This window comes from Pantherophis guttatus, chromosome 3, assembly GCF_059756535.1.
Source record: "Pantherophis guttatus breed Tessera chromosome 3, ASM5975653v1, whole genome shotgun sequence".
Lineage (NCBI taxonomy): Eukaryota > Metazoa > Chordata > Lepidosauria > Squamata > Colubridae > Pantherophis > Pantherophis guttatus.
The window spans coordinates 39,028,721-39,052,557 of NC_142065.1; the positions used below are offsets into that span (position 1 = coordinate 39,028,721).

The 23,837-nt window shown below is 33.3% G+C and overlaps 1 protein-coding gene across 4 annotated transcripts in view; it reads left to right on the forward strand.

Annotated features, from left to right (window-relative positions):
* Positions 1 to 23,837, forward strand: part of TRIM33 (tripartite motif containing 33) — a 61,085-nt gene that overhangs the window by 23,713 nt on the left and 13,535 nt on the right. For 2 of the 4 annotated variants that reach the window (XM_034414262.3, XM_034414264.3), the window contains exons 4-13: positions 1,540 to 1,672; positions 3,957 to 4,073; positions 5,220 to 5,334; positions 11,281 to 11,427; positions 15,279 to 15,396; positions 18,115 to 18,362; positions 18,594 to 18,755; positions 19,214 to 19,414; positions 20,921 to 21,053; positions 21,494 to 21,557. In XM_034414262.3, coding sequence (XP_034270153.1) covers positions 1,540 to 1,672; positions 3,957 to 4,073; positions 5,220 to 5,334; positions 11,281 to 11,427; positions 15,279 to 15,396; positions 18,115 to 18,362; positions 18,594 to 18,755; positions 19,214 to 19,414; positions 20,921 to 21,053; positions 21,494 to 21,557 — 1,438 coding nt within the window. Of the gene's footprint in view, positions 1 to 1,539; positions 1,673 to 3,956; positions 4,074 to 5,219; positions 5,335 to 11,280; positions 11,428 to 15,278; positions 15,397 to 18,114; positions 18,363 to 18,593; positions 18,765 to 19,213; positions 19,415 to 20,920; positions 21,054 to 21,493; positions 21,558 to 23,837 lie in introns of all 4 variants that reach the window. The other 2 variants (XM_034414263.3, XM_034414261.3) reach the window with 1 other exon arrangement.

Here is a 23,837-nt window from a genome sequence, read left to right on the forward strand (position 1 = left end):
CTTATACTGTAATTTCATTTATATCAATATTTCATGCCAATTTTTCCAATGTTGAGCTTGAGAGATATTTTAAGTTTTAAATAATATCTCTCTCTTATATTTAAACACCCCATTTTGCAACATCTACAAAATATTTCAAAATCCTATGTCAGAAATAGTCTGACAAATAAAGCTAAAACCAGTAATGCTAAAACAGTTTAAAACAGATTAACATTTAAAGCCAACATAAGTGTTCATTCTGAAAGATACTGAAACTCCTCCTGCTCTGGTCTGAAAAAGAAGCCCACTGAATACAAGCAGGGTTTCCAACCTCAGAGAGGATTTTGTACTACTTTAAGCGTTTTTCAGCCCCAGTGTGGTCTCTCTGCTCTAGGACTGAAAATCCTGCTGGGAGTTTGGTATGGACCTCTCAGCAGCTGGCAGCAGTTTGACTTTCTGAAGAAGCTCACAGGAAACTCCCAGATAGAGTAGTTTAAAATGTTGTTTGAATTTTGTCAGTGTCTTTAAGATACAGTGTTGAAAGGTAGTTTTCTTACAAATGATGTATAATTAGCAAGGTACATCATGTTTTAAAATAGATATTACAGACTTCAATCATGCAGGATTTACTTTTAAAATAATTTGAGAGTGACCAACTAGTATAAAAGAGCTTTTATCATAGAGGGTGATACTGTATTTATGTTCTGCAGGAGTTGAGAAATGGCATTTGAGATTAAGCGATGATTTTAGAGACAAAGAATTGCAGGTACTCCTCGATTTATGACTGTTTAATGTTGGTTTGAAGTTACAATGACCTTGGAAACTGTCACTATCCATCCTTGTGATCATGTGATCAAAATTCAGGCTCTTGGTAGCCACTTCGTATTTATGATGATTGCAGTGCCTTGCAGTCATGTAATCATAATTTGCAACCTTCCCAGCTGGCTTCTGACAAGCAGAGTCAATTGGGCTTTGTTCAGCAAGCATGTATTTCACTTAATGACCACAATGATTTACTTAACAATCACAGTAAAAATGGTCATAAAATTGGATCTGGTCATGTAATGATGCTTTAACTACTGCATTGCTTAATGACCAAAGTTGTCATAAATTGAGGACTATCTCAAAAAGAGAAAAAAGTTGTAGTGGTAAGATGAGACAAGGTCGGTTAGTTTTGTAAATGTGAATAATGCTGGCCTATGTATAGCAAAAAATTACCACCGTATCTTTTTCTTAGGTATACAAATAAATGTGAAGACTCCCTTTGTCCCTTTGGCTAGCTAAGTAATTAAATTGCTAGCCATGGGTTATTGCAACTAATTTGCCCATTAATCTAGATACTGATTTGCTGAAGATATATTAGTTAGTGCTAGTATATTTCCTGAAAGAAGCAAACAGCTTAGCAAGATAGTTCGTGTAATATTAATTGGAGGTCAGTGAAACATTTCAGTCAGGATAAACAGAAATAATGATAAAACAACAGTCTTCAGCTAGCTTTCGTTGTCTGCATTACCAATTATATTGGTTTGTGACTTGGACAGTCTGTCTCTTTCAATACAGAAGCTGTTGGAGCATCTGGTCAACGTCCTGTTTTTTGTCCTGTGCACAAACAAGAACAGTTAAAACTTTTCTGTGAAACCTGTGACAGGCTGACGTGCAGAGATTGTCAGTTACTGGAACACAAAGAACATAGGTATAGTTGTCTGTGTCTTTCTAATACACCTTTTCTTATATAGATAACTTTGAAAAACAACCCTCAAATAATTACTATATTTAAAGTCGTCTTTCCTTTTGCTTTTGTGCCAAATAGGCTTATAGTAATTCAGCCTGTTGTTTCTAAACCTGATATAGTTAGGTCATGTAACAATTAAAAATAAGTAGACAGCTAAATAAAAAAAATCTTTGTCAATGTAATCATGACTTTTAATTGTTAACTTTATATATGTTTGTACATTAGTAAAGCAATGTTCTTTGATTTTAGATGATACCTGAAGCAGGTGCCATTTTAGAAAGAAACATTCCCTCCAGTATGGTGGTGGTGGGTGGGAGGAAGGAAGGAAATGTCTCTTCTAAATTAGTACCAGTGCTTTTGGTTCTTGTAAGTACACTTGTCTAAAAAAATATTTTTTGTAAACTATATTGCCTAATTAACCAGAAGTATTTTTAACATATCAGGATTTCATAAATAGTTTAAAGTTGCACCACTAAACTTAAGAGATGTTTGTAGTTTTCTTTTGCGTTGTTTTTTTTTTTTAGATCAGCATTAATAAATTGAGTAAAAGAAGGATAACAACAAATTTTAATGGTAGTTTAGCTACAAAATTTTCATTACATGATTTAGGTCTGTGGAGCACATTGGATCCTGAGGGAAAAATGTATTTTGGAGTACATATAGGTATGCATCTGTAGTAACTTTTTAAACCAAATATATATTTTCCCGGATTCACTCTGAACTTTGGAGGTTAGCAGCACTATGCCAGGAATAGACACAGATGTTTTAATTGTTGCTGACAGATGCTTTGCGAGCACTTCCATATCCTCTGAGGCACCTTCCTTGAACTGATTAAGAAAATTGCTGGAAGAAGTTACATTTCATAAATGCTGAATTATTACTTGCTAAGATGCTATTGGAATCAGCAATGTTACTGCTGATATTTTAACAACAGTTGAACTTATCTTTGAATAGGTTACACTTTAATTGTTTTTAAAAGTTTTTAAGAGAGATATAGTGGTAATTAGTTCTAGCAAGTTCAGTTTTGTTGAATGGACAGTATAGCTTTTGTATAGAAACTGTGTTCATATCTTGTTCAAAACCAAGGCAAATTCTGTTCTGTTAGAATTACAGATTTGGAAGTCTGTATCAGTTTTATCAGTTTACTTAATTTTGTCTCTGATGTCTATAAATGAACAGAAGGCATAAAAATATGGGAAGCATTCTTTTCTCTCCTCCTTTCTTAATTCTCTCATTAGGAATCTTAATTGTGTTAGGTACTTACGACTAGTACTAAAGATATAAATAGCAATATGTTCTTATATGTTTATATATGAAAATATTTTTAATGGTTTACGTCCATGCTATATCTTTCTATTTCTCCCCTTTATTACTTAACATGGTTAAAGACATTAAATTACTTTAGTTCTCATCTGTTTTTAAAATAATGTATTGTATTAATGTATGTATTAAGATACTTTGGCAATCTGGGTTTAGCATAGTATAAATAATAGATATGTATCATATTATGTGTTTTTAATTTAGTTTATCTAGAATATTTAAGTAAGAATAGTAAATTTGAAGTATCAATAGGGAAAATGTTTTTGATGGACTATTGGCAATAGTCCTGATGCTTATCATATACCAATTGTAATCTGAATGAGCACAATAGACAGATTTGTATGGTGTATATTCTGGTGATAAAAGGAGACAAAGTGTCTTCTTCAGAGTTCATATATATCTTTCCCAATTAAATGTGTATTGGAAGCAGGCAAGATTACCATCAGTCAGCAAAAACAACTATTCATTGGTCTGCCTCTGGATTTCATATATGAGTAGCTGTTTTGACAAAATGCCATAATACAATAAAGTTCTCACATTATTTAGAATCTTAATTTCTTGGCAATTATTATTTTGAGACACGAGACAAGCTATGGCAAGGGTGTCAAACTCGTGCCATCACGTCGTCATGTGACGTATTGGGACTTTCCCCCCTTTGCTAAACAGGGGAATGGGCATGGCCAGCGCGTGATGCATCTGGCCCATGGGCCATAAGTTTGACAGCCCTGAGCTAGGGTATGATTCTGATGACATAGAGATGCATCTGTTCATACACAATAAAAATGTGTTGGTAATGTCTAAATTCAGAAGAACCTGGGTTTATTTTAATACCTCTACAGTATGTGATAGTTTACCATCTTATTAATAAAAAGTAATAATACTCTGACTTCTCATAGTATGTGGACTCTGTTTTCTGGTTTGGAAGGTATCAGTTTTTGGAAGAGGCATTTCAGAATCAAAAAGGTGCTATTGAGAATCTCTTAGCCAAACTCCTTGAAAAGAAGAATTATGTTAACTTTGCAGCTACTCAAGTACAAAATAGGTAAGTAACAATTTCATTAAAAGAGCTGATATTTTATTTAAATTGAGTGAATTGTTAAAATTTCAATATCAGATGGCTTTCCTTAAACAGTTGGTAACAGTGATAACCAAGTTTCTACAAAAAGAAACTTCTTTTTTTAAAAAAATAATTTTTATTGAACTTTTGACTTTTAAAAACAAAATAAAGAAAAATACAACAAAAACAAAAACACATTTAAACATAACAAACATAACATTACATCATATATTATTTTACAGTTTACTACAAAAAGAAACTTCTATATACCAGCTGCATGAAAAAGCACAGATGGCCATGTAGAAACATTGTACAAATGTTTATTTTTAGGGATATTTAATTACTTTGATATTTCATCTCAGGTGAAATAATTTAGTGCTTTTTTTCTCATTTTAAAAGTCATTGTAAGGCATTGCCAAGAGAAGTCAAGAGATGTTAACTCACTTAACCAACCATTTAAAATTCTACGTGTCAGAGCTTCTTGAGGCAAATAAATTGTGGTGCATCTGCTTGCAGTGATCGATATAGCAGATCAAGAGATCCATAAATGCCATTAAAGAATATTAATTTAACACATCTGGTAAACATAGTATACTAAATACAAATCCTCCTACATTGTTTGACCTTTATCCTTTCCTGTAGTTTGTTATAATTGGCTGTCAGTGACCTTCTTATGATCAAAGTCTGCCATGGAAAGTCCATCTAGAATTTCTATCAGATTGCTATGGCAATAATTGGATAGGCAGCTATAGTTATTTGTTACGAAAAGAAAGTAAGAACAGCTAGATAGGTGAAATAGCTGGATTTTTTTAATTGTGATAAATTATTCTTAGTTAAGTTTTACTGTTTTTTTTTAATAATGTAGAAAATCAACAGAAAACTGACTGTCATTTACAGCATGTAAAATACTTTTTTTAAAAACCCAGGAGCAGATTTAAATGAATAACGTGTAGTAAAAAGAACCTTAAAAATTATAAATAATAGTTGTGATTTTTAATGCTATCTTTACTTAAGATAATGATATTTTGTATGAATCTGCATCAATTTCTATGTTGAATTTTCATTTACGTGGGGAGGGGCGAATGTTGAAGATATTGTAATATAAGTGACGACAGATTTCTCTCTTTTCAGGGTAAAAGAAGTAAATGAAACTAACAAACGAGTAGAACAGGAAATCAAAGTGGCTATTTTTACCCTCATTAATGAAATCAATAAAAAGGGAAAATCTCTCTTACAACAGCTTGAGGTACAATTAAATTTAACTGAACATAATGTGGATATCAATGTATATTATTCTTTTGATTTAAATGACCTTTTAATAGCTCTTTTCTTGATATACCCTGTTGTCAGTGGCAACAAACTCAGTTTGTATTTCTTTCCAGTTTAATCTGGTCATAGGAAGATTAGAAGCATCCATTTTCACTTGGAAGCAAAAGTCTGGAGAATTTTGTTGATTTAATTTAGTCTATAGTTTCTCCAAAGAAGTTTAGAATTGGATTAGTTTATAAGCGTAGTGTATAAACATACAGTAGTTTAATTCAATCAATACAAGGTTTAAGATATTGGTTTTCCCTTAAGATTCAGTCTCCACCCCAAAATTGAAAATGTTAGCCTATCTAGTGGAATAGATGCTCTGAAATCCAGAAAAGGTGTTCTGACAAATGACCTCTCTTGATCTATATCATAGCCTGATTTCGTTGGCTTTGGTTTAGCACTGTTAGGACGTAGTTAGCAGCCAGAAAAGTCCAGGCTAACTTGGTGAACTAAATTGAATATGAGAGTAGGAATGCAAAGAATATAAACATGCATCTATTGTCAGTAAAACACTCAAAGGGCTATAGACAGTAGGAAATCTGATTCCCTTCTTTAGAGGGGGTGGGATTGGAAGACATTGGAAAAAGTTTGAGATCTGCCCAGATAAAAATTCTAAACTACCATTCCTTGCTCAGAAACTGCTGTTGGTTGTGATTCTCATAGTGTTTGTGGGAATCTGACAAGAACATTATATGAACCCATCCAGTTGTAACTTATTTTTTTTTAAAAAAACATAGTTAAATCTGGTAGTATGATATATAAAATAAAACGTAATATTAACCTCTTCTTTAGTGTTGTTTGGAGTCTCCCTTTCTCAATATGGAAATGGTCTTCTTTCATTAGCTATCCTGTTTCTATGTCTGCAGAGCCTTATTCAGGAGCAGGCTAGCTAAAACTATTGGTTGCCATTCTACATTAATGCAAGTGCTGAAGAGTTACACCACCAAGCCCTTTGCTTTATCCACTACAGCAGTTTTGCTCTATCCATTACAGCAGTTGCCTTATTCTTACTTTCTCTTTTTGAGTGTGGTTGAGCTGAGTTCTTTTTCATTTAATTTTTACTCAGACTTAACATAAAGTTTTATTTCTTCTTTATTATGGTCCGTGTATTTATGCTACATTTTATTTTATGTTTTATCTTCTATGTATATCCTTAGTCTTGACTGTGACTTCAGGGGCTACACTTAGAAAATCTGCTGTTGTGAGAATACATTGCCCTTACAAGGCAAGGATTGTTATAAAGGTGATTCCTGTTGTTTTTGTGAGGATTTTTTTGAATAGGCTTATTATAATAAATCATCTAGACTTCATATGTTTGAGAATACTTTCAGATATGAATGTGATAGTCGTCAGTACAGGCATTTAATACCTTTACTATTTTTTACTAAATGTTAAATAAAGCCTTGGTAGTACAGTGGTCTAAAGCACCCTGTTATTAAGACCAGCTGCCTGCAATTACTGCAGGTTCGAATCTTGCCAGGCTCAAGGTTGACTCAGCCTTCCATCCTTTCTAAGGTAGGTAAATTGAGGACCCAGTTGTGGGGGCAATAAGCTGACTTTATATAAATATACAAAAGGATGAAGGCTATTGCTTAGCGCATTGTAAGCCGCCCTGAGTCTCCGGAGAAGGGTGGCATATAAATCAAATGTAAAAATAAAATAAAATAAAATAAACTTATACAGGACCCGGTCTGGTCTGGTATGGTCTGGTTGTTTCACTAACTGCCAGATCCCTTAGTTGTCACTATAGTATTGATAAATGAACCTAGATTAAGGATGCTGCTGATTTTAATATAACAAAAGATTCCAGACTGCCACTATCATAAAAAGTTGTCATAAACATTATTATCCATATCTTTGATTTCCAAGAAATGGGCAACCATTTCTGAATTCACAGAAATAGTTATAAAGCATATTTTTTCATCATTTGAATTTGAATTACTGAATTTACTCAGTTAAAAAAAAAGACAAAAAAAAGCAGGAATTAAATTTAAGAGATGTTGATTACTACATCCCTACTGATGCATTTATATTTTTAGTATCAGCATTTCCTCTTAGAAAATGAACTGGGAATGAGCATTCCCAGAAAAAAAAGTGCTATGTCAAGGTGTTTGTACAGAAAGGCCGTGACATCTGTTAAACTACAAATTAATCCAGAGCGGGCAACATATAAATTTAATCAATAAATAATAATTCAGGTTCTGGAACAGATACTGCTATAGTATGCTAACTTCTTGATACTGTTTCTTCTGACATCTCTTTTTGAGGTGTTTTGTGGACTAGGACTGCATTTGGCCTTTGAAAGGCATATCAGAAACAACATTCTGGGTAAAAAAGGGCAAAGCCAGAACAATTACTACATTGGATTTAGCCGATTTAATTTAAATGTTTATTGATTTAAATTTAAAATACGATTTCTTCCTATGTGTTTAATAATTTTCCTATTCTTCCACTTTAAATACTACAATTTAATAGAAACATTTGGAATTCAAAGGGGCTTGGTGTCATTTTTTCCCCTCTCACCAGTGTCTTAGTCTGCTTTACATCTTTGATGTAATACTTCTGTTGATTCTTGGATTTTTGAAGTTGTCTGGAAACTTTTTTTTTTTTTTTTTAATTTGATTTATATGCCGCCCTTCTCCGGAGACTCAGGGCGGCTTACAGTGCGTTAAGCAATAGCCTTCATACTTTTGTATATTTATACAAAGTCAGCTTATTGCCCCCACAAACTGGGTCCTCATTTAACCTACCTTAGAAAGGATGGAAGGCTGAGTCAACCTTGAGCTTTGGAGAGATTCGAACCAGCAGTAAATTGCAGACAGCTGTGTTAATAACAGGGTGCTTTAAACCACTGTAGTACCAAGGCTCTTTTCTTAGACAGTTGTACCTATCTTCCTTTTTGAAAGACATCTCTGCTCCACTGTGCAAAGGAGTGATCGAAGAGGGTTATTATGATTGGCTAGTACAGTTTAACATATTTCACTCTTCTCCAAAAAGTGATGTGTCATGTTAAGTCTTCAGGATGTCAGCATTTTTATTACATTGAAAGACTCCATAAAGCAAATGTTCTCTCATCATGAACGCTGAAGCCTTGTTTACTTCTCAGAAATAAAGTTACTTTTAAGTCAGTTCCAGCTCTTGGTGACTTCAGGGCCACACATTCATTCAGTTCTCTTGGTAATAAGATGCTTTCCACAGCCTGCTTCTGGAATATCTTTTTAGCTTCTTAGTCTGATATGTAGCTTTGAAATTCATGGCAGTGTCCCATCTAGGAACTAACTGAGCCCAGACTATTTAGGGTTCAAGTCAAAATCGGCCAAGTGTTGCCACCTGCTAAGACATTTATTATAACATATTTTAAAAATTGTTTATCTTCAGTTAAATAGCAATCATACCAAACCACACTTCTCATTGGTAGGATTTTTACATTCTTATGCATGTTAACATAAAAGCTAAATGAAAATTCTTTGGAAACTTCTCCCACAAATTCAGGTTCCGAAACTTAGTTGAAATTTGTCAATGATTCTTGCAGAATTTTCGTTACTACTTGAACTTTTAAATGACTTCTCACTGCTGACTTTTCAACTATCTTTCTTAGTGACAATCACATCAGTATAACAGCCTGACAAAGTGTACATCTTGTGTATTGATCATACATAAAATTCCACAAAAGAGTTCTTTGACTTGATTTAAATCTTTAAAAAAAATTCCATCTCCTTACTAGTGGTAAATCAGCTTGATGACCACTCATGTATGTAATGCAGAAATCATTGGGAAGATCAGGTTACTTACTTGCAGCTGCAGTTGTAGTAATCTGTTCTTTTCTTGTTGTCAGTGTCAGTTGGCATAGTTTCTAACCTTTCTCAATGAGGGCCTTCCAAATACACTCAACTATACAATGTTTCTTCTTGCGGTTTGATGTAGAACCCTAACTGTGAATAAACAAATGTGTAATCAAAAACCTGTAGTTACAGGTAAGCAAACTGATTTTCTTATTTAAAACTGTTTACATAATTGTAAACATTCATTCTAGAACAAAGTAAAGGAACAGTTGCAGAAGCTGCTTGACTGTAATACTAAGTATGGTTCTTTCTTGTGAAGTCTTATTAAAATCTTTGCCTGTGTTGAGTGCAATATGATTTATTTCAGATTTCTTACTAGTAATATTTTGCTTTTTTGGATCTACTGGTATGTTTTTTGATTATATCGTCTCTTATTTTTAAGTGTAGGACAGACTGCAGGATGGGACTTAGAAGCATATTAATAAAGTTGCTCAGGCAACCTCCCCCCCCATGCCTAGTTGAAACATCTTCTACAATATTGAATAGATAGATTACAGCAGGGTTACAAATGTTGTGCTAAGTGTTACAGTAGTTTATTCTACATCCATAATCTGTCAGTTGAAAATTTTAAATTGAAGCTAGAAGGCCATCAATCAGTATATTAATCTTTGTACTTCATACTAGATTTATTTCCCTCAATTTAATACCCTAATTTTGCAATACAAGTATTACAAAACCATAATACCTGGACAGGATGAGAAACTAGACTTGATCATTTTGAATAAAATCTCTTTCAATATCATTGATATGAATACAATGTTAGTAAAATTATAGAAAACAAATATTGAGCAGAAGATTAATGAGAAAGAAAGCATGGTTACTATTATTCTGAATGATAAATACTTTTAGAGACAGAGGTAGAGTAACAGTAACTTACCAAAATATTATTGGGTTTGAGTTTCATCAGAAAATGTTGAGATTTGTTTAGTGTAACCCAACAGTGGAAAATGTTACTTATCCTATATTGTAAAGTTGCAGCTTCTGAAGAATGACTTGAAATACTGTAGGATTTTGTTGTCGCAAAAGTAACTTATACTTTCCACTGAGAAATCATAATTCTGTCCATGGTATCAACCTTTGCATTTCTCAGAAATGTGGTGTACTTCACTCTTCCTTTAATTTTAACATGATTTTCTGTTTTAATTAAGAAACATCATTATAAAGTCTATTCTATAAAACAATTGCTGAATTTATTTTTAAATAAGATATTTGAGGATGCTTGTTTTATTCATTGTTTAGCAATTGACACATACAGAATTTATTCATATTCTGTCAAAATACAGGTGAAGTGCTAGATTTAGCACTGAAAAAGCATTTTTCTAAAACAGAATAAGTATAATGAAATTCATGGTGTAATAATGATGGTATGTTTTATTACTGATCTTCAATGTACTTTACTTTGAGCATGTATTAGTTGCCAAAACTATACACGTTTCAAATATAAAACAGTAAAGTTGTAAGTAGATGGTATTATTAAATAATGAGACCGATGAGAAAAATTGGGTATTTGTAACTAAAATTAAAAAAACAGATGTATTTTGTTGCATAAAACTTTAATATTGTTATTTCCAGATTTTAGAGTTGGGGCTTAATTGTCACTGTATCTGTGGGAGTTTGCCTGATGGACTTGTTTTGTTAGTGGTTGCTTTCAAAATATCATTGAACTTGTCTAAATTTGACTAGTGTTTGGATGGAAGGTGGTTTAGTTTGAGGTTGGTTTTAAATGAAAGTGGATATAAGTGCAATAAATAACATTAAGGCAAACAAAGCCACAATTTTAACTGAATTACAATTATAACCTGTTCTTGCAGGTGAATCTGATTTAGGAATATTGCCTTAGGAAAGCATAATTATTAAATTGCATATGATATAAATAAATTTCCATGCTGCAACTTTTTTTTTAAAAAAGCTTTGTATTATTAGAACACTTAAAATCTCTCAGTACCTGCTAGATCTCAACATTGTGATAAAAGGCTTTATTATTGCTGTTATGTATTTTTTAATTGATTCAGTATGTGTGTATTCTCTCTGTTCAGACTGTGACAAAGGAGAGACAGATGAAATTATTACAACAACAGAATGATATCAGTGGTTTATCAAGGCAGGTGAAGCATGTGATGAACTTCACTAATTGGGCCATTACAAGTGGCAGCAGCACTGCATTGCTCTATAGCAAGCGACTGGTAAGAAAAATCAGATTTTATTGTTGCAGTTTGGCTATAAATTCTATTCTTGCAATAAAACCATATTTATTATGAAAATCTGTATTATTCTTATTCTGTAGTCTTGAAGGTAAGTACCTCTAATGAAATTTTGTTTTTTCAACATAATACTTTGTATTTCAATTGTTGATATATTTGGTTCATCAAAGCCAAACTGTAAAATCATAATCCAGGATGTTAGAGGTTTTAAATGCTGAATTGGGATGATACTCTTTTTCTAGCAATTGTGTTTTCTCATCTGTAACCTATTCCCAAAGCAATTCAAGTATTAATATCACTAGGCTCAAGGTTGACTCAGCCTCCCGTCCTTCTGAGGTCGGTAAAATGAGGACCCAGATTGTTGGGGGCAATATGCTGACTCTGTAAACCGCTTAGAGAGGGCTGTAAAGCACTGTGAAACGGTATATAAGTCTAAGTGCTATTGCTAATATGCTGGGGGAGCCAAAATGTATATTGGTCAGGTGATATGTTTTATTTTAATGTTTTTGTAGTGGAATTTTTAGTAAAGGTAAAGAAACTGATAAAAACTAATATACATAAAATGTCAGTATTAGTTGTTTTCAGAACAGAAGGAAAAATCTTGTTAGTTCATTATTCTCAGAGTTATACACACTTGCACAACAAATTTTCTTTCTCTCTCTTCATTATCTGAATTAGATTTGAAGGTGCATAGAGAGCTACAGAATGGAGTAGTACCTCCTGATAGATATGTCTGTGAATCTAGAATGGGAAGGGTCCTTGGTGCTTTTAAAACTTTTTGTCTTGCAGTTTCATTATCCAAACTAGGTAACATCATCAGTTCTAGTCATTATCAGCTCTAACCCTGATGATGTTACCTAGTTTGGGTAATGAACGGTTTGCAAGAAAACAACCAAGCTCAGAGAGCACCAAGGACCCATCATGTCAACCTGAACTACAAGTATTCTCCTTTATTAATCTAGAATGTGTTGGTATTTTGATTGAAGATTCTGCTCAATGATATGTGGGCAGCAGGATGATGGTTTACAAGGTATTCTTAGAGATCCTAGTTTGCAAAGAGTATGTTAAAATAATTGGAGTAAAATTTAATCTTGATTAAGCTTGTGGCTCCCTAACCAAAATGAGCCCATGTGACTGGTATTGTTAAGAAATGTTGCATATAGCATAAGTCTGGCAAAGGCACAACCCACTTTGCTCATTCTTTATCCTCCTAAAATGTGTTTTATGAATGCCTTAGCTGACTAAAGCCATATGGGCCATGAGAGGTCGATATATGTTGTAGGCTATATGTAGGCTATACGTTGACTACTATGGTGTATGGAACATGACACCTATGAATATAAAAAGAATATATGATAATGAGCATGAATTAATTATTGAAAAGAAATAAAAATAGATATATGTTACATCTTTGTAAAACTCTAGGGAGCATGTAGTGGGGTTGAATGGCAATTTTAGCTTATGGGATGAAGTTGATGAATACACACATGGAATTGAAGACGTTTTATTCTGAATGATCTGGAGGAAAGTTTTCTGTAAAATGGTTGAATGGAGATAGAATACAGCATATACAAAAAATGCTTAGACTACACAGAAACCCAAAATGGAAATGGTGATTATTTGGTATCTGTTGAGGAAGATAGCTATTAAATTCAATACATGGTTGAAGTTTGAATCTGGTTGTGCATAATGTGTCAAAGAAATAAATCAAAAAGCATTATTTGGTTGGTTAGGATGAAAGGTTATAAAGGATACAAGGTTGCGGAAACCTTCTGAATGTGGGAAGGCTATTTTTATCAGTGTAACGGGAAAAGGGTAAGACAATAGAGTGTAAGGAAGGTCAATCAATCAATCAATCAGTATAGAGCTGGAAGGGACCTTGGAGCTCTTCTAGTCCAACCCCCAGCAGAAAATTCTATATCCTTTCAGATAGGTGGCTGTCCAGTCTTTTCTTAAAAATTTCCAGTGAAGAAGCACCCACAACTTCTGAAGGCAAGCTGTTCCACTGGTTAATTGTCCTCATTGTTAGGAAGTTTCTACTTAATTCAAGGTTGCTTCTCTTGATTAGTTTCCATCCATTGTTTTTTGTCTTGCCTTCTGATGCTTTGGAAAATAAGTTGACCCTCCCTCTTCTTTGTGGCAGCCCCTCAAATACTGGAATACTGCTATGTCACTCCTAATCCTTCTTTTCTCTAGACTAGCCATACCAATTACTGCAAAAGAGGACTAGAGAAAGACTCAGAGGACTAGAATCAGGCTCAGAAATGCATAACTAAATGTTCAAGAAATTAGTATCACAAGTGTCAGGGTTAAACGAAAATTTCCAACTATCACACAAGAAAGTATTATATAAAACACAGGGAAAAAATGCAGAATTAAAAAGTGAAATTACGATAGAGTAACACACCCGAGATATCAAAGTTAAAAGAAAAGCAAGAAAACTATATGAAAGAATTAGAATTAGAATTTTTTCTAATGTCTAATTATTCCAGTTTCTAATATGATTTTCATTACTGAGATCTTAAGTTGTGTTTAAGAGGTATATTTTATAATTGGAAAAAAGCTTACAGAACAGTTCTCTGAATTGTGTAGCAAGTGTGAGAAAATTCATCTATGTATGACACCTGAAAGGATGCTGTTACTCCCTTACAGAAAGGGAGTGGTAGCAACAGTGAATGCAAACAGTGTTTAAAGATCAGAGGTCTTAACCCATTCCTGACCACTGGCCTCTCGTTCACTTAGAATATCTGTGTGCAGGAGTGCGCATTCATCCACTTTATCCATGCAAAGTAAAAGTTGGGTATGTCAGATGAAATATATAAGTGAGTTGAATGCAGTGGGTATGAATTACTTAAGATCCATATGTGCGGTAAAACAAGAAGAAAAAGGAATGTATGATTGAAGAATAAACATTGACTACAAAAATGAGCAGAATGGTTTCTTTCTTGTACAAGAGAAGGAGGATTGACTCTCAGAACAAATATAAGAACAAAAATGAATTGATTGGGAGGGAAGGAAAAATGGAGAAACAGGTAGTTGTCTAGAATTGATGAGAGCCTCAAAAAAAGAAAGGTAAAAAGTATAAAGAAAAAAATATAAAAACAATATATGGAAGCAAACTGATTTACAAGGACAGACGAACAGCAAATAGTGTTGGTATAATCTAGATTTAATTAGATTCAGTTTTTTAAAAATTATCTTTTGCCTTTAATTTCTTTTTCTAATCACTGCTTATTTTTTTTCTACGCTTCATATAATGTTGCTTATCCAAGAAGGGAATAATAGCGTTGGTGATGAATGGAACTAACTTGTTGCAATGTAAGGGAGGCTTTTATAAAAGTACTGCCCTTTTTAAAAATAATATATCTCACAGTTATTAATTAAAAATAAGAGTAAAGTGTAGCATGTAATGAGCATACTTTTTGTTGCTAACCCATTGGGAGGGAGGATTTTTCTTGGGATAATCTTCTATTCAAAATTACCTGGTTTCTTTTGATACAAAGTAGTTTAATTTTATTGATTATCTATTTTTGAACATGGGTTCAATTCAAGTTTTACAAAATATTAAGAAAATTATTAAATTTATTTAAAAAGCATATGGAATTTATTGTTTGAAATTAAATCTTATCTGTATTCTTTAACATAATTGATATTAATTTTCTTGTGATGAATCAAATCCTTTCATCAAAATATATAAAGTGGAAATTTTAGCTTATCTTACAATATGGATAAGAAAACTTAATTTTTTCAATGTCACTTGTTTGCAAATAGCTTACTTTTAATTTCTTTTTTTATGCTTTGCATAACAGTAATTGAGATTATTTGCTTTGCAGATCACTTTCCAGCTGCGACATATTTTAAAAGCACGGTGTGATCCTGTTCCAGCTGCTAATGGAGCAATTCGCTTCCATTGTGATCCTACATTTTGGGCAAAGAACGTAGTCAATTTAGGTAGAGCTTTTCATATTTCTGACAGATTTAATGTGTAAAACTTTGTAAATGTAAATGGCATGTTCTCTGAAGTGTTCCTTATAGGTGTAAGAGACTTCCAGTAAAAAAAAAAAAAAAGGTTTGTTACTGGAGCTGTTCATATGGGTACCAATATGCCTTCTTTAAGATTAAAGCTATCCTTCAGGAGAATGTTCAGAAGTTCTGTGCACCATGACAGTTAATATACACATGATGAAGTGTAACTTACTTATGTAGGTCTGGATTTAAACCAGTGAGACAAATACAATCACAAGCCAGATATGTTTCTTTTTCTACCCTGTTTGCTTGCCTTTTTTCATACATTTCTTGTCACAGGAATACTTTCCATTAGAATAAATCTTCGTTCATATGGTAATTGACCCATCTTAAAAATAGATAGCAATGTTTTTCACAGAAAAGCAGTGTGAAGTGAGATATATAGTAGTAGCAAGGGGCATGTCAATTGTGGAGGAAGAGAGTGTTATTTGAAAAAAAAATGAAAAAAAATTACGGAGGTATGGTGTATTACATAATTATATGGTCACTACCTTCTTTTAAGAATATTAAAAAGACAAGTGTTTAATTATAGGAAAGTAATTTGGATTCAGTCCAACTTAATTTCTAGCATATCAATTATTGTTGGGAAACTCAGACGTGTTAACTATGTACATTTGATACAAATGTATCAAAATCTTCATATTCTAAAAAATAATTAAAAATCAGATTCAAAATAACTCCAAACTATTTTACTTGGCACAGGCAGAAACTTTGTCTTCCTTTATGTCTCCCCTCCCACCAAACAAGATATAAAATGCAAGGTTTACAGGAGCAGATGCTCTCTCTTTCAAAAAGAATTTTCTTTATTGTTCCTTTCTTTGCAACCCTTGTATTTGCAATATAAACTCTGAAGTAATGGGGTGGAGACTCTTAAAGGTAAAATTATTTCAACAAATTGGTGGTTAAGCCGAAAGTATGAGGCTGTTGGCTTAGAGACATTGTAGTTTCCAGTGAAACTACAATGAAAAGGAAAGTCCAGGGCCTTCTATTATAGCCCTTGCATTTTTCTATATGTAAAACAAAAACACGTTGGTCCATGTATGTCATTTATATCTTCTCAACATATATCAGATAATGTATTTCTATTTTTTATAGTGAAATAGATCCCATTGAAAATACATTTAGATTTAATAAGCAAGAACTAGCAGTCAACATCTAAATTACAAACAGCCTTGTGGGTGTGTACAAAGGCTTACATGTCCATACCAGGTTTTTCCCATGTTCTTCTCCACCAGCAGCACCTCTTACTCTGTTGGAGGCCACTTTTGAGGTTCCCAAACTTCAGGGTAGTGTGAGAGGATGCTTCTGGAAAGGGGGAGAAACCCAAACTCCCTGTTACATGTGCAGAGCTCATCATATGGTCCTTTGGAATGGGAATGTACATTGGGAACTGAAAAGGTATTGGAAATGAAATACTATAAAACTGTTTGAAAAGATCCTAGAGGGTGCAGAAATGTTTAAACTGTATTTTATTTTATTGACATAAATATTTAAGTACAATTTTTAATAAATACATGTGACAATAATACAATGCCTGGGTTATTTTAAAACTGAGATGATATTGGATGCCAATGTCAGATTCTTAAACAACAATAATTTTTTTTGAGAAGGAACAGAATTGTCCATTCTGTTAATTGGTAGTACAGACCAAGAATAGAGTATTTTTTAAAAAAGAATTATGGCCACTGTTCTAGAGAAAAAAATATTTCTTATTTTATACAATAACAATCTAGTACTTAATAGGGCTGTGCAATGCATCAGATTTAGCTTTCACTATAAGGGAGAGCCATGCAATCCTGGGAAAGATGCAGCTGCTGTAAAGAGATGCAAGGAAGTATATATTTGTAATCAAATTGAAATACTGAGCCATAATATTAAAATGTATCAGAATAGCAAGAATAAGAAAAAATGGTTCATCAAAGGATATTCAAAATAGGGGTTTTTAAAATATTGAATAATCCTGAGAATAACTCAGAGACCATACATTATGGCAGCGACTACAAGCGTTAATGAGATTTTGCTGTCGTAATTAAAATTATACCCATTTTTTTCATTTTAATTTTTTCAGTAATAAACATCTTTAAGAATTTAAGGGAAAAAAAATGTAATATATATATTATACAAGAGTTAAAACATTTTCTGCAGCTGTGCATCAAAGTTTAGGGAAAATCACATATATATTGAAACTAGGTGCTAATTTGTTGAAAATGTTCCATTAACCTTAGTTTGATCAAAATAAATAATGCAGATACATTAAAATCCACGTCTTATATATTCATTAATTAAAAATATGACTTTGAATCTTTTAACATAAAAAATACAGAGTCCTTTTTGCTCTCTGAGCTTGGTTGTTCGCTTGTAGACATTTCATTACTCAACTAGATAACATTGATAATGTTACTTATTTGGGTAATGAAATACCTGAAAGCAAATAGCCAGGTTCAGAAAGCATCAGGGACTCCATAGTTCAACCCCAAGCTACATGTATTATTTTCTATTGAAAAAAAATACACTAGTTGTGTATTTTTTTAAAGCTTCAACCCTTAATGTGAAGCTAATGTATACTAATCACAAGCATTTCACTATTAAACTTTATTTAACGTACAAGCTTTGTAGTTAATCATACTTTCTCCTATTGTCTAGGTAATCTTGTTATTGAAAATAAGCCAACACAAGGTTACACTCCTAATGTAGTAGTGGGACAAGTTCCTCCAGGAACAAATCATATCAGCAAACCTCCAGGGCAAATTAATCTTGCACAGCTTCGGCTCCAGCACATGCAACAGCAGGTGTTTGCGCAACAAAAACACCAGCAGTTACAGCAGATGAGGATGGGGCAGCCTGCAGGGCAAATCACACGCCAGGCAGGTCCACAGATGCTTCAGCAACAGGCAAGTCTTCAGACTCTTTAAATTAAGATACTCATATAAACTCAAAAGATCATTTTCAGGCATAGAATTTACATACATTTAAAGTTTATATAGGGCTACATTTTGTTAATTCTAATATCACTGCAATGCAGTTTGTTCCCTTATGCAGAAGAGTAAAAACATGAGAAAAGAGGCTAGTGTTTTTCCTCATTCACAGAGCCAGGGTTTTATGAAATTCATTATATTTTGTAGCCTCCACGGTTGATAAGTATGCAGACCATGCAGAGGAGTATGAATTGTGGTGCTTTCCAAGCTCATCAGATGAGAATGGCTCAGAATGCAGCTCGTCTCCCAGGGATACCACGCCACAACGGGCCCCAGTATTCTATGATGCAGCCACACTTACAGAGACAAGTATATGCTGTGTGCACATTTTGTTTCCCACCTTTCATTTTAGAAAAGTGAATCAGCTTGTTTTTTTAAATATCAGTGTAATTTAGCTACAAAAATGCTTTTCAAAATTAAAAGGATCATTTCTATTTAAGGAAATCAATTCAAATTTTGTTATAAGAAATCTGAAATTAGACCCAAACATAGTTTTCAAACATAAGGCATGCAATATTCATGGTTATCAGTTTGCCATAATTTTTTATTGCTTTGATTGTTTGCTCTTACAGATTTATTGATCTGTAAGAGCTTGTTCTCTGATAAAGGAAAATTTGTGTCTAAAAAACGTCAGCATTAAGTTACGAATGAGAAAATGTTGTTATTATTTTGACTTATTAAATGTAAGAGGTGAAAAATAAATATTGCCCTTCTGTGTAACTAACTTAATGATAATTTCTTTTTTTTTTCCTCTCCCCCTCTTTTAGCATTCAAATCCAGGACATGCAGGTCCCTTCCCAGTTGTTTCAGTACATAACAATACTATCAATCCAACAAGCCCTACAACAGCCACCATGGCAAATGCTAATCGTGGTCCAACAAGCCCATCTGTAGCAGCAATAGAGCTTATTCCATCTGTAACCAACCCAGAAAATCTACCTTCCTTGCCAGATATTCCTCCCATACAGGTAAGCATATTATATCCAAAAAAAAAATGAAAGTTAATTGTTACTGAAATTAACATTGTACAGCTTACACTGGAGTAAAATGATTTACAATTTGTATAAAAAAGATAAAATCCAATCTGTAGGATATATTTATTAGAATGTCTTTTTTTGGACTGGAGACTGTAAGAATGACAAGATTTGTGTTTAAGTCTTCACTCAATCTTGAAATTTATTGCACACATTAAACAGTCCAAGGTTAATATATCTTGTGATCAAAGATGTCTACAGAAGAGTGTGTGTGTGTGTGTGTGTGTGTGTGTGTGTGTGTGTGTGTGTGTGTATGCGTATGTGTGTACCAAAATGCAAATGTTGCCGAGGGTCACCTTGTAGGAAAATGGGTGGTATAAAAATTTAATAAATAAATAAAATAAGCTATGTATTCTCTATATTTTGGCTTTAGGACCTCTTTGGTATCAATGATTTTAAAATATACCCACTGATTTTGCCACTGATTTACATTTCCATCAAAACGGGGGATGAATTCCTCCCCCAGACTCCTTTAAATGCCTTAAAAATATCTCCAGAATGTGAATCACATCTGCTTGCACAGCATTGGGTTCCACTCTTAGTTGCTCCATTAATTTTGGATTGAAACTTAACTACTATGCTGTTTCCTGAATATTTTAAAAGAGAGACTTGATTGGAAATTACATATTTGCAAATTATTTCTATTTGTCAATTGTGTAATTTGTTCTGGGATGTGGGAAAACATTTCAATTTCTTTTTAACGGTTTGGAAATATATGGTTCCTTTGTGTGCTATAACATTTATCTGGTCTTCCAGTGGAATTTATCAATTAGAGGTACAGATTGACCTAATGTCTCTGTAAAATTTACAACCTACTAATGTGTGTGAGATGATTTCAATTTTCTTGACCCTGCATGGACAAATACACTCAGCTATAGAAATTTTATTATATCTGCCTTAAAGTGCAGATGGAAGAATGTTAAATCTAGCTTTAAAGAATGTGATTCTCAGCTTAGGGAAAATTAAATTTAACAAATAAATTGCTAGTTGCCATGTGCCCTTGGTAATTCAAATTCTGGCACGTTGTGGAAACCTGTTAACTTAAATCTGGAACCTGACATCCCTTATTTTTTTTCCCTATTTCCCCCAAAATAAGACATCCCCTGATAATAAGCCCAATCGGGCTTTTGAGTGAATGGCAATAAGGCCAAGCACTTATTTCAGGGTTCAAAAAAAATATAAGACAGAGTCTTATTTTCGGGGAAACACGGTAATAATTTATTGTTGTAACCTAATGATTTTAAGAATAGTGTAAAGAGGCTATATGAAGTCACCCTATGTTCTGCTCCCTGTTTCCAGGACATTGTCCTATCATATAGTTGGTTTTAGGTTTTTTTTTTTAATATCCTTCAGAAAAAATACAGATAGTTTCAAGAGGTCATTTCTAGCATACTGCATTTAGACTTAGCAAATTCACTGTATGAGTGTTTTTTATTTCAGCTAGAAGATGCTGGTTCCAGTAACTTAGATAATTTACTAAGTAGATATATCGCAGGTAGCCATCTACCCCCTCAACCCATAAGCAGTATGAATCCCTCTCCTGGACCCTCAGCACTATCTCCAGGCTCATCAGGTAAGCTGAGAAAGACATGATAGACATTTTAATTTCTGTATATAAAACAACCAATACTTATTTTGAAATTTTACCCATCTTTTTCTAGTAACTTGCACAGTAAAGAGGCTGAATGTTTTTTGCTTCAATGTATGGACTTTGTATTATGACTGTTTAGTTAAATTTAATCAAAGTAGGTTTTTTCCATGAGTAGGCAATTTCCCCCCTCATATAATAGCATATATATGAAAAGAATAAAATAATTTTGTAACTTCGTTCTCAATAAAATGAAGCTGAATTAGATTTAGAAGGCTATAGGATTTGAATGCTGGTAAACTTAATAATAGCTGGGATTAAAAAAAGTAACACTGTTTTTTAAAGTATGAACTGTTGATACTGTGCATTGCCAGAAATGTTCCCTGTGATATGCTGTTATTATAAACTCATCTTTCCTTCCTTAGGTTTATCCAATTCTCATACTCCTGTGAGGCCACCCAGTACATCTAGCACAGGCAGTAGAGGCAGGTGAGTTAATTGGCTTCAAAAACAGGGTCTTCTCAATTCTAAATGAGTGTTGAAGTTTCCAGAGAATTGAGTACGTAACTAGGAACATAAATTCCAGTTTATGACAAAGATTGGGACGGTACAATTTATCTGTGAATTAAAAGACACGGAAGACAAAACCATACATTATTTTTAATTTCTGCATCGTATAAGAAGTAACATCATTCTCTAATGTTTTTATTGTGCTCGTTTGCAAATTGAATATATACTTACAATGGAAGAGAGAACCCTGAAAATAGGGTTGTTGCCTTTGCTCTAGCAGGCAGAGCTAAAATAAAAAGGATTGCCACAGTTCTTTGAATGAGAAGAGGTCTCTTCCCTTCCATTTACGTTTCCACTTAACTTCATGTGCCAGATATTTGTCTTCCCCTTGCATACATGTATAAATTCCTCGCTCTCCCAGCAGAAACACAAAAAGGAATTGGGTAAAGAGATGGAGATGAGCTAAGAGGAATTGTATAGAAAGGAAACGAGAAATGGAAGAAGCGAAAAAAGTGGATGGAGTTGAGGTGAAGGGAACAGGTAACTGAATAGAGACAGGAAGGAAAGGAAAGAAAATGTATGCTCTATTTAGATGTTACAGGAATAATTAAATAGGATCTCTTTACTTAGATTAAATAGTTGGGGTAGAAATGTGATGAATAAAATAAATAAATAAATTTCCCAAACGATAGCTGTTCTAGAAAGGCATCCATACTTTGCAGCAACCTGGTCTGCATCTGGTTTTTTTAACCTCTGTACATATCTTTATTTTCAACTGCTTCTATTCTTAACATGGAACATATAACTGCTTCTAAAGCAGTCTGGTATATTTCAGTGAGATCCATACAATAATGGTTGTAAATTGTTTCAAGTTTTTTCCCTTGCTTTGGAAAATAGAAACACACTTGCCAACTGGACTGTTATCATTTTTATTTGCTATAGCAATAAACATTGGCCTATTCCAGTGAGTACATCAGCATAATGGACAGCGAAAGGTGTTTTTTTCCTAATATTCAGTCAATATCCAGTTGTATTGGCATATCTTTTAGGCTTTAGATTCAGAGATTGACTTTAAGTGTTCATAATTCTCTGACTCATATTGAAACACTCTGGATGAAGGAAATATCTACACACACACACACACACACACACACACACACACACACCATTATAAGAGGAATATAATTGTGATAAATGGATATTGTCATTTCTGTGATAATTTATGTAGCTTAAAAGATTCCGAAAACATTTGTGTTGCAGACTTTTATATACACCTGTATCTTCTTTATACTATTGTTTTGCTTTATACTATCAACCTATAACCCTGGAGACCCCATCATCCGGTCCGTGGACTGGCCAGTAACTGGCCGTGCAAATAAGGAAATCCTATCCTCAGGATGCAGGCAGCATGCGAAACCACGGCCCTTCTGGACCATGGAAAATCCTTTCTCCACGGAACCGGTCCCTGGTGCCCCAAAGGTTGGGGACCACTACTATAACCCACTGTTGGAGTTCCTTTAGTTTTGTGTACTATATTTGCATTTTGACATCTTGGTTTTATGGTGTCACTATCCCATCACTGTTAATAGGTGTCAGTTTATTCATGAAGAAGAAGACTATTGCTTCTGAAGACTAGAAGACTATTACTTCTGTGGCGATTGTTTCTTCATTTTTGCCTCTGATTTACCAAGAATTAAAAGATCAAGATAAAATAAGAGATATATATTTTCTAAATTGGAAACTAGCACAATACTGTATGTGAAATTATATTGTATTTTTACTGTGGAAAAAATTAGGGTCCCCAATGGTTTTTTGCTGCTTATATAATTTTGGAAGAATTGTAATTAATTACATAAACAAATGCCTTCATAAAGAAGACCTAAACAACTTTTTCAAATAAACCTGACTTTAAAACACAAACCAAACCAATGAAAAGAATGATTCAGTGATATAATTTACTTTTGAAAATTTCTATTGCTAAAACAAACATTTAAAGTTATTTGCAGAAAAAAAAATTGAAAATAAACTTTACTATTCCAGGCAGAATGCTTAAAGTGCGGAGTTTTTTTTTTCTCAACAGTTGTTTTAGATATCATTTTTAGGATTCTACAGGCCTGGTTTCATATTAAGTAGACGCCATGCTTTCATAAATTAAAAAAATAAAAATATATACAAGTATATTAAAAATGAAGAATTTAATAAATAAAAATATTAATCACAGAGTTACTTCTGTTGATTTTATTATTGGATAATTATGTT